General features: G+C 35.5%; 1 protein-coding gene across 5 annotated transcripts in view; it reads right to left on the minus strand.

The window, feature by feature from the left end:
* Positions 1-12236, minus strand: part of KCNT2 (potassium sodium-activated channel subfamily T member 2) — a 267373-nt gene that overhangs the window by 182452 nt on the left and 72685 nt on the right. For 4 of the 5 annotated variants that reach the window (XM_036868233.1, XM_036868249.1, XM_036868225.1 and 1 more), the window contains 3 exons: positions 4764-4944; positions 3394-3558; positions 1489-1625 (listed from right to left, as the gene is read on the minus strand). In XM_036868233.1, the coding sequence (XP_036724128.1) occupies positions 1489-1625; positions 3394-3558; positions 4764-4944 (483 nt within the window). The remainder of the gene's footprint in view (positions 1-1488; positions 1626-3393; positions 3559-4763; positions 4945-12236) is intronic. The other variant, XM_036868239.1, reaches the window with a different exon arrangement.

Genomic DNA, 12236 nt, shown 5'->3' on the forward strand with positions numbered 1-12236 from the left:
TATTTCAGTCTTTAAAAATTCTCTTAATGGAAAAAATTTCAATTCCCTGGAAGACTGTAAAAGGCACCTGGAACAGTTCTTTGCTCAAAAAGATAAAAAGTTTTGGGAAGATGGAATTATGAAGTTGCCTGAAAAATGGCAGAAGGTAGTGGAACAAAAAGCTGAATATGTGGTTCAATAAAGTTCTTGGTGAAAATGAAAAATGTGTCTTTTATTTTTACTTAAAAAACTGAAGGCACTTTTTGGCCCATCCAATATATTCTCGAAGAAGCTTAGTTTTCCAATTATGTACCATTCATTATATCCTGACAGTTTCTACTGACTTTTTTGTTTCAGAAGTTATTAAATCTTTGGAAAAATCTCAGTTAAACTGACCTATTATATATAAATCAAAACTAATGTCAGATTTCCTGTTATGAGCTATCTAGTCATCTTTTGCAGGAGTAAGCAGCAAAAAGGGGTTTGGAAATTTTCTTCTGTTCTTTTCCGTCACCCACACACCCCCTCCACCATACACACACAAACACAAACACACAGAGAACATGCATAAAGAAACACAGAACACACACAAACACATGGAGAACATGCACCAACACACACACTAACACACATACTCAAGCGTTCTGGAAAAAAACCAAAACAACAACAAAGAACAACAAACAACACTTATGTTATGAAATTGAGGGAAGATACTTTTAAGCCTAGAAGAGTTTGTAAGACAACTCAAGGATAAACATGAAGATATGTTTAAAACTTGTAAAACAAGAGAAAACGTTGAGCAAAGCTACCTGCGCTAAGGATCTCTTCTGGCTTCTGAAACTAAGGATGCTGTTTTGCAGATGCCCTGATTCCCCAGTGTCTACAGTCTAACCAACCATCCTCTCACTCTGCCCCCATGAAATGACCCTCATGACCTGTGACAAATGTGTAAGACTATGTCACCTTTAAGCCGGGTGGGCTGGCATCTACACAACAAGAAGAGAGAAACTAAGACCCCTGTCACCTTTCTGATTCTTTCAGTCCCCAAGGACTCTTTCATCTCAGACACCAGGCAACACAATTGTTACCTGCCCAGTATATAATACAAGCTCCTTAAATTTAAACCCTGACGCGAACTGCTTTGGCATCTCACACAATTTTAGCCCAAGATTTTTATCTGTGGAATAAAAACAGTATCCAGGGATTTGGAGATGACTCTCCTTGAGTCTGGATAACTCAGCTCACCTCCCAGCAGCCTGAGATAATTACACAACACCACACTTCTCATCGTGTTGTGTGGACGTGGTCTGCCGAATATCCCTGCCCTGAGAAAGAGGAGCAAATACATGGATTTTATATCTTTAACCTTCCAATTTGACCAGCAGTGGGACTAAAGCAAAAGACTGTATTCAAAAACACACCTTGCAACACTGAAAACTGCTAAAATTTGGAGGAGAGAAAAGATATTAAAACACTACAAGATGGAAAATATTGAAGAGTTATACTCACTTTGCTCGCAACAGATCCTGATCTTTAAGGGCTGAACCTTGAAGGTAGATGACTCTTTGTGACCACATCGGAATCTGTAGGACCCTTCGGACCTGCACATCCATTTCAGTAGGACACAAAATCACCACATAATAATCCTACTCAAAACAAAGTGGGCCATGGGATAGAGACAATAATGCTTTGTTTTATACTACGTAGGTAAATAGAATATCTAAGAACATTTTGAAATATGATAAAGTAGAAATTAACTCTTACTAACAAATAAAAGTTTGCATTTAAAACCTAGTGTTAAATAAAATGATACAGTAATAAACATAACAGACATATAAAAATCTCATAAATCACTATATTCATCCTGATCTTTTTCAATTTTATTAGTACCAGGAAGGGAAGGTAATCGGTGCTTATACTCAGCACACACTTCCAGTCTATGAAGTTTTCAGTTACAACTTCAGGCTGATTCTAAAAGATAAATTGCATACCAGCCAGAAGTCCTAAGGATCAATTCATACTTCGAATTGTTACTTTTAGAATAAAAACTGTGATGGTGATTTGTATCATTTGGTAATATTATTATGAACTGATAATATTGAAAATATTCTGATGAATATCTGAATGGAAAAAGATTCACAAAAATATTGATAACACTGACAAAGTAACTTAAATTTAAAAGTTTGAGATCAAAATATTTCAAAATAATGGTCTTTTGGAGAAAATAAAAAACAACCTGTAAGAACTTAAAATCTGTAAGAATTTAAAATAATTTATCTATAAGAATTCAAATTCTCTGGTAAACATTCACCATTTTATCACTTTATAATATATCTAGTAGGAATTTTTGGAGTGCTAAGAATTCTCCATATTGATATTAGACAAAATAAATTACTAGGGATCAAAATTTGAAAGGATCGAATTTTCCCTAAAATAGATTTTCTTTGTGGGTTATAATAAGCATCTGAAATTATTTAATATGAATAATAAAAAACCTAACCATTAAATATGGAATTCCTGCAAAAAATGAAAAATAATTTATGCAAAAACAGAAGAATATGTTATATAAGTATCACTTCTAAATTAGATTTTTTTAATCCAAAAAATAGTATTTTGAAAGTTCTCTAAAATATTCAAGAAAAAAAATCTCTTTATTTAAGGGAGAGATAATTGATGTACTCAGCACTGTCTTGACCTCAGGATTATCCAAACTCTTGCCACAAATTTATTGGGAAAACACAAGAAATTCAAGTAGCTCTTTGCTGTTTGGACTAGATTAAGTGCCTTGAGCAGCAAAGGAGATGACCTAAGTCTACACTGACCCAGAACCATGGCAAGTGGAAGAAGTAACCGAGGACTTTGTCTGCATAGACAGAAGAAGAGATTTTTCTGAATTTATGATCTCAATCAGCAAGTTATTTCCCAAATTCTGGTCATTTATTATTACTATAAATAAGACCTAGTTTCACTCCAGGAAACAAAAGGAAAAATGGAACTTCCAGACTTCCACATTTCTATCAGCAACACTTGATAAAATTCTGAAATATTCAAGTGAGCAGATGATATTGAAATGATTCTTTTATTGTTTTATTATATTTTATGTTAAATTTCACTGTATCATAAAAATATCATTTATGCATTACCCAAGGGAGAAAAAAGCAATCATTTTAATCAAAGAAAACCTTTCTTTGTAGCAGTAACATAATTCCATCTGTCTTTCAGTATAGATACAGAAGGAAACTTAACATACTGTGTATTCCTCCAGCATTTTTTTCTATGTTCCTGGTTATATTTGTAGTTCTTCATTTTCTCTTTCTAAATTTGAGTGTATAAATAAAAATCCTGCAGAACACAGGCTGTACCATGATTAACTGACTTTGACAATGTTAGTAGGTATGATCTGTTTAAAGGTACCTGGAGTCTTGGATGAGCATAGAATTCATTCAAAAAGTCCATGAGTAAGTCAATCTTCAGTGAGCTGACACACAGAACAACGTGCTTTTCAGTTTGAGCTCTGTGTCGACTATAGTTTCCACCTGACTTTTGTCTCTCCATCCACAAATAGGCCAGCTGTTCAAACTGTAATGCATTTTCCACATGTGAATGAAAAACACTGGACATGAAAATAAAAATCAATGCAATACATCTGTTGTTTACTAAGTATACTCAATTTCTTAGATGAAAGTCTTTGAGATTCAAATAATCAGTGTTCCCTTCAACAAGAGGCTCTTCAAAGGATGGCTGCAGAGCTTGCTAATGCTTCCCAGGGCCTTCAGGTCTTCAGGAAACACAGTAATATGATTTTCCTATTGTATCATAGCAGGGCACTAAGAGGTCCGTGCCTCTGCTCTGTCCAGTAGGGTATGCAGCTATATATGTCATGCACTGAGTCAAAGAGAAAAGCCTCACTTTTTTCTCCCACATTCTTATATCAACTTCAGCCCACATCTCCTGCAAGGGGAGATACCCTTACCAGAAACGAAAGGCCACATTCTAGTTATTTAGTAGCTGGTATCTAAGGGTTGTGGAGTGTATAGGGGAGGTGTGTCATTAAGGATGACATGTATGATTGGATAGGAACAGGAAGATCATTTTTATACCTATGTAAAGTATATTTCGATACACTGTGGCCAATGGTTCTGTAATGGAACATGCACGTTTGATTTGTATTGGCCACATCCTGTTTCTGACCTGCCCACCCATGGACACCCAGAGTTCATTGCAGGAAAAAGTTGAAGATTGCCTCTATGTATCTTTAGTCTCATTTTATATCTCTGTCCCTTTGCTATCTCCTTATCCATTCTCCAAAATGCTGCATGATAGCTATGTATCATCTTCAGATTTTGTTTTAGTTGACTAGCTTATGGAAACAATTTTTATTCATTACAACATATGGCTTTTAGATGTATTTTCAAGACTCAAGAGAAATCAACCCTTCACAAGTATATTTCCTTGAGCTATCATTCTATAATTTAAAAATATACTATCCTACAATCCTATAATTAACATAAATACTCTACATTTGAAAGAAAGCACCTTGAAGAATTGAAATGAAATGTGAGCTATCAATTGTGACTGGAGGGAAAAAAACCTCAATGTTTCTAATACAATGCAAAAAGGCATTTCTGTTACAATTGTAATTAATGGACTGGATGGAATAATAGCAGGTGTTAATATATTATTGTTAGGTTAAAAAGCCACCCTGCATTTTTTTATTAAATGTGGAAGATTTGATTTCATAAGACTTTGCAGGTTCCTACAAAATTTAACACGGTTGTGTTTACCTGTATGGGGAGAACCACAAGAGCAACACAGATCATGGCAACAACAAAAAGCTTGGATGACCATGTTTCTGGAGTGACATCCCCAAAGCCCACAGTAGAAAACGTCACAATGCAGAAATAAAGGGAGTCGAAGAGATTCAGCTTCTTTCCTATTCGTTCCAGATGTTGGATTCCACAAATGCTAAAGAAACACATATGAATTACAATTAAAACCTTCAAATTAGGCACACTGCTTCTCATCGTGACTCTCTTGAAAACCAAAGCACATTTCATAAAGCCACTTAGTAGTTGGGGTCTTATATTGAACAATATTTTAGTTGAGAAAATATAATTTTTAAGCTTTTTTTCCTACATCGAACAGATATAGTCTTATTTTGATTAGTAGCCAAAAATTGTAGCCAAAATATCACGAAGTATATTTGAATAGCATGTAAAATAAATAGACTGAATTTCATGGGTGACTTACACAAACATTTTGAATGCGTGTCAAGGAAACATAGACACCAGAATTCACTAGATCTATTCCCCATCAAAACAGCAATTGTCAGGGGGTGGTGGTGGGATGAATTGGGAGATCGGGATTGACATATATACACTAATATGTTTAAAATAGATAACTAATAAGAACCTGCTGTATAAAAAAAATAAGTAAAATAAAATTCAAAAAAAATAGCAATAGTCAGTAGTCTTTTTTTTTTTTTTTAACAGAGAGACATTTTTCAGTATATACATGTGGTATAGATATACGTGTATATATTCCATGTGTGTGTGTTCCATACACAGTCATCCTTCAGTATCCCGTGGGGTCTGGTTCCAGGATCCCCACAGATACCAAAATCCACAGATGCTCAAGTCCCTTGTATAAAATGGCATAGTATTCATATTTGCATATAACCTATGCACATCCTTCTGTATACTTTAAATCATCTCTAGATTACTTATAGTACCTAATACAATGTAAATGCTATAAAAATAGTTATAAATAAGTTGCAAAGGCTATGTAAATAGTTGCTTGTATGTGGCAAATTCAAGTTTTGTTTTTTGGAACTTTCCAGAAATTTTTTCCCAAATATTTTCAATCTGTGATTGGTTGAACCCACAAATGTGGAACTTGTGGATACAGAGGGACAACTGTATACAGGAAAGACTTGAGGAGTTAACCATTGCTAGGTGCCCCTAAAAATGAGTCTCTAAGTAGATCGATTATCTGTACAAAGCTATTGATGATATGAAAGTAAGGGAACAGCATAGAAATTGTTATAAGATGTTCCCAAAGTAGAATTGCTAAAATAGCATTAGAAATAGCACTGCTACTAGCTAAAAAAAAAAAAAAAAAAAAAAAAAAAAGTAAGGCTATGAAACATGCATATATGTGCAATGTTGGAGGGAAATAAGATTTGCAACATAAAAAATCAGCAATAAAAAGGAATCTAGTACTGACGCATGTTAAAATATGAGCAAGCCAAAAAAAAGATGACGAGTGAAAGAAGCCCGATGTAAAAGACTACATATTGTATGATTCTGTTTATATGAAATGTCCAGAAAAGACACAGAAAGCATACTAATGGTTGCTTGGGACTGATGGTAGGAATGCGGTGATGAAAATGTTCTAAAACTGGACTGTGGTGATGATTGCAGAGCTTTGTAAATATATTAAAAATGATTGAACTTTCCACTTAACATGAATGACTTTTATGGTACGTAAATTACACCTTTATAAAGCTGTCAAAAAAAAATCCCTGTATGCTTCTGGATACTCCTTGCAACTTCTATACAGAACAAGCAGACACAGCTTGATTATGATGACCAAGAAGATGTGCTATTCAATGTTTAAACTACAGAAATGCCTTTTCCAGCCTTTTAAGATATCTATGTATTTGTCTAAGTTACATATCATAAATATTCAATTATCTTAAATCTTTTTAAGGCACAGTATAAACCATTGGATAGTTAGGAAGATGGGTAGGCACACAGGTAGATAAACCAAGGGACAGAAGAGAAACAGTAGGGGTACGTGTTATCATTTTGCTTCTGAGGCAGGAAATGTTCTGTTCTTTTTCTGTTTTCTTAACTCCAGGTCTCCAGAACATTTCAGCAAAATTTCACTTGCTCTATGTTCAGAAATGTTGTGTAAGCTGCCAGGTCATAATAGTTGGCTCACGTCAATTTATTTTCTCAGCTGCCTCTATGCAATATAGCAGCCAAGCTAATTCTAAGACTATTCAGATGGAGCCTTCATACAACCAAAGAGAACAGCTGTTTGATAACAATAGACCTTTCTGTGGAATATGTTTTTTACTTTATTTAAAATAATTTATATTTGAGAATGTAAACAACTTCGTATAACTTTTACACTTCAGTAGGAAATCGAATGAGGAAAAATATAATTTATATATTTTTAAGAATTCAAATGTTATTGAAGGGCTTACTATATTTTGCATAACTACACATTAAAAGCAAATCTCTGTTTATAGATAAAATGTACATTTCCTAATTCAGACATATGTTACCATGACCAGAACTACCAGAAAAAATCTCCTGCTTTGCTTCCTGGTCTTCAGTTTGTCCTTCTTTTAATGCAACCCACTCATAAAGGCCATATTCATATTCTTTAAACACAGCTTGGATATATCAATCTCAGGTTCAAAAAAGCAACTGGGTTCTCACTGTTGAAGAACACTTTCTAATTTGTGGTGTGACATATTATTATAATAGCTGCCAATAAATCAATTCTTATGTTCATTCTCCTTTGCAACATGATATTGCTGTACTTCCCACTAAGGTGTACAGTCTGTCTCTCCTTGACCTTGAATTTAAGCTGGCCTATTGACTTGTTTGGACCAATAGAGTATTGTGGAAGTGATGCTGTGTGAGTTGCATAAGCCTAGACCTTAGGGGACACTGAAGTTCTTGTTCTCACTTTCTTGGAAGTCTAAGACCAAGACTTCCAAGTCTTGGAAGTTCTGAAGACACTGAAGTTCTTGTTCTCACTTATGGTGCTGTGCAGCAGCCCCATATAGTCAACTGGAGGATGAGGGGCCATGCGGAGGAAAACCAGGATGTCCCAGCTGCCAGCCAGCACCAACAGCTGTGCAGCAGAGAGACGCCGTCTTGGACCCTCCAGCACCTGTGAGGCTGTCACGTGACTGAAGCCGAAAGAGTAATCACAGGTGAGAACAGCAGAAAAACTGCCCCAGTCACCCATCACACAATTGTGAGAAACTACAAAGTTTTGGGTTTGGCAGTGGCTTGTTATTCAGCAATAGATACGCGGTGCATATAGAATTAACTAGAATCCAGGGGCTTCCCTGGTGGCGCAGTGGTTACGAATCGGCCTGCCAATGCAGGGGACACGGGTTCGAGCCCTGGTCTGGGAAGATCCCACATACCGCACAGCAACTAAGCCCGCGAGCCACAGCTACTGAGCCCACATGCCACAACTACTGAAGCCCGCGTGCCTAGAGCCCGTGCTCCGCAACAAAAGAAGCCACCGCAATGAGAAGCCCACCCACAGCAACAAAGTGGCTCTGCTCACCGCAATGAGAGAAAGCCCGCATGTAGCAACGAAGACCCAACGCAGCCAAAAATAAATAAATAAAATAAATTTATAAAATAAATAAAAATAAAATAAAATAAATAAGGTGCCTCTAGTAAGGTGAAATAAGGTGAAAAAGTAGCAGAAATAATAATCATTTGATAAATCTTTGCAAAGCTTTGTAAGAAAAAAGAATTAACTAGAATCCAAAACCTGGATCTAACCTGTTTTTTCTTCAACGTTTCTCTCACTTATCTCCCCTTTACTTGTTATTTGGACTGTTTGCTCATCATAATATATACCCATGCCCCAATGTATACTTTTTGCCCAATCTGTTTCTTTCAACTGAAAATCCTCTTTCTCCAATACCCACAAGAATTCACATTTTTTGAAACCCCAGCTCAAATATGACCTCCCTCATGAAGACTTCTTTGTATCCCGAGTTGCAGTGTTTCTGATGAATTTCTAAAGTATATATGAGTTCATGTCTTAGATAGCTACACTTTTACAAAGATGTATATATATATATATATATATATATATATATATATATATATATATATTTAGTGTTAAATATTTATCAACCCTACTCAACTATTATCAACCTCAATGACAGTATTTATACTTTATAATTTTCCTACAACACTTAGAACGAAGTACATAGCAGCTATCCAGTAACTAACTGCTAAATGAACAAAAGGACACTTAATTAAACCCTGTTCAAATAATATATACAAACAAACTCCAAAAAATAGTTCATGCATGTTTCAGTTTTTTATTACGGCATAACAAACTCCCCCAAACTTAGTGGTTTAAAAAAGTAACAATTTATCATCTCACATGGTTCCGTGGGAAGCTCCTCTGGTTTTCTTGGGCTCACACCTGCAGCTGTGTTCAGCTAGAAGTCTGGCTGAATGGAAGGTCCAGGACGGCCTCACCACTGCGGTCTATGGTCAGGGTTCATTGTTGGCTGTGGTGCCCAGTTTCTCTCTATGAGACCTCTCAGCCTCCAATCAACTCAACCAGCTTCCTTTTTGGCATGGCAGCTGCAAGCCCTCTGAAGACCTAGCTTTGATCTGCCCATTCTACTTGCCCAAGAAAATCACAAGATCATCCCAGATTGAAGGAGTGTGGAAACAGACTCCGTCTCTTCATGACAGGGGCCACAAAATATTATGGCTATGCTTTTCGATCTACCAAACTGTACAAATGATAATACCTATCACAACCTATGTAAATCTTAATACATTTTGCTGAATAAACCATATTACAAGGTATTTAATTTCCTTGATATGGTTGTAGTTAAATCTATACTTATAATCATTTTTTATAATCCTTATGCAACATTCCATTTACTTGACCTGGGAAAATCATGTGAGCCTTTCACTTATTTATTAATATTACACTTACACTTAAAGGACTTGGTATACCTTAATGCTCTCTAAATTGATATGAAAATGAAGATCCCTAAAATGATAAGAAAATGAAACCAGTTGTTGCATGTTTGGTATAATTATACAAAAGCAAAATCAACTTTTAAAAAAAGACTAATAAAGATGAACACACTGAATTACTTCTAGAGTTTTCCTCTGATTTTGAATAGGCTCGTCTGCTGGTTTCTCTTAGGGGCTCATTAAATGGGCCACTGCTTAGGTTCATGAGTAACAATGTCAGTACAGCTTTTAAAACATTGACGTCAACATATTATCTTCTAAGTCAATAAATATTTTTGTAATAAATAAATGACTTTTGTTCCTTCTCCCCAAGAGAAAATGAGGCAGAGGATACTTAAATATCTAGCCCAAGAACACAATAATCCTTTTAAATTATAGGTCAAATCTTGTTCCCTCTCTGTTTATAACTCTCAATGCCCTTCTTTCACATTCAGAGTAAAATCCCAAACACCTGGCTCTTCTCTGACCTCGTCTTCCGAGATCACCCCTAATTCACTGTCCTCCAGTCACTCAGCCTCACTGCAGCCAACCATCAATCAGCTCCTCTCAATGCCTTCCCTTTATTTCTAATAGACATCTCAAAGTTGACATGTCCAAATGGAATCCTAAACTTCCTCTCTAAATTTGCTTCCCCCAAACTCTTCATCATCATATGGTGGCAAATAGAGCTTTCTTGAGCCAAAATCCTGGAATCATCCTGGACCTTTTTTTTTTTATTATAACAACCCATATCCAATCTCTTAGCAAACTCCACTGCTTCTAACTTCAAAATATAACCAGAATCCACAATCACTACTCACCATTTATACTACTACCACAATGATCCCTGCCATCAGTTTCTCTTCCCTCCACTGCAGTAAACATCCCCACCCTTCTTCCAACAGCTTATAGTCAACCCATCAGCCAGAGCTGCCCTATGACAACATGGGTCAGGCCATGCTATTCCTCTACTTAAGTACTTTAAAGGCCTGAGAGGGCTCTCTATTTCACTTAGACTAAAAACTAACAATCTTTCATTTGTCTCCAGCGCACTCCTGTATCTGACCCTTCCCTATCCCTTTTGGACTAATTTTCTACTTTCCTCCCTGTGGTTTGCTCTGCCCCAGCTACACTGGCATTCTTGCTTTCTGACCAACATGACAGGCATGGTCCGGACTCAGGGTCTTGGCATGGACTGCTCTCTCTGGCTGGACCCTATTGCCGAGATATTGTCATGACTATCTCCTCACATCCTTCAAGTCTTTACTTCTATCCTGACCATCATATGTACTCAGCATATGTACTACATATGTAGTCTTTCTTATCCTGCTTAATTTAAAAAATATATAATAGTTTTAGTCATTTGCTGGGTTTGATGCCCATTGTCCATAAACCTCTATAAGAATGGAGTCTATTAGGACAGAGTCATGTGGTTTCTTCATCTATGTTGCCTGAGCACCTATATTACTACCAAGAACATAATGATGTGCATTAATATTTCCTGAATGAATGAGGGTCTGAATGTAAAATACACAGATCTCTGTTGCCCACATTTAAATCACCTAGCTATTTAGCCTGTTTAGATACAAACTAAATACAGTTCATTAAAGAAAGAGCACACAAAAATGTTTATCTCGTCACTGCCTTAATGGTGGAATCTAATAGAACTAAGAGGCAAGGCTAAATACTTCTTTGTCAAAAGAGGCAAATGACTTTCCCACCACCTTTTGAAATATTCGAGAACTTATAAACAAGTAAATTAGGTTTTATTTTCCTTAGTAATTCGCTTTTGTAACTCCATCATTTGTTTAGTTAGCACTACTTAATATGATAAATACAAAATTGGAATTTAAATGCATTGACTTACTTATTGAAACCCATTCTGCTTGGGTAATAGCGAGCAAATTGTATAACTAAAAATTTGTCTTTTATAAAATCAAATTTAGTATTCAAATATAAAACTTGTATTTATTTAGTCTTGTTTAACATTCTAAACTTTCTGTCATCTAACGTATTTAAAAACAGTTTGAATTACTGAATTAAACTGACTATATTTCATCACGATTTACTAATCAAAAGTTTTACCCAAAATCCCATTCATGTTAGTGAGTGAATCTTGCATACATTAATACTAAGTTCAGGCAATCAGGTTAGTTACAATAACTATCATAATAACAAAAGTATCCAGCTTATGTTTTATGGAAGAAACAAATTATTTCAAACATTAGAGAGAGATTTGCCTACAATACTTTATAATCTTGACTTCGTTGTTGGGATTCACTTTCACATGAACTTCCGCAACTATTTCCCTTACGTTCTCTTGTATTTATGTAAAGAATCACATTATTTGAAGGGTAGAAACAGTTTAGAAGGGAATTCTGCAGAATTTGCACTAACATCAAATTCTAAGATAGGATCTTCACATTATTTAAACAAAAAAGTCTTTCAAACCTCCTCTAGAATTATAAAAGTTAGATTTTAAAAGTATTTTGAAAATTACTTGTT

This window comes from Balaenoptera musculus, chromosome 1 (genome assembly GCF_009873245.2).
Source record: "Balaenoptera musculus isolate JJ_BM4_2016_0621 chromosome 1, mBalMus1.pri.v3, whole genome shotgun sequence".
Taxonomy (NCBI): Eukaryota; Metazoa; Chordata; class Mammalia; order Artiodactyla; family Balaenopteridae; genus Balaenoptera; species Balaenoptera musculus.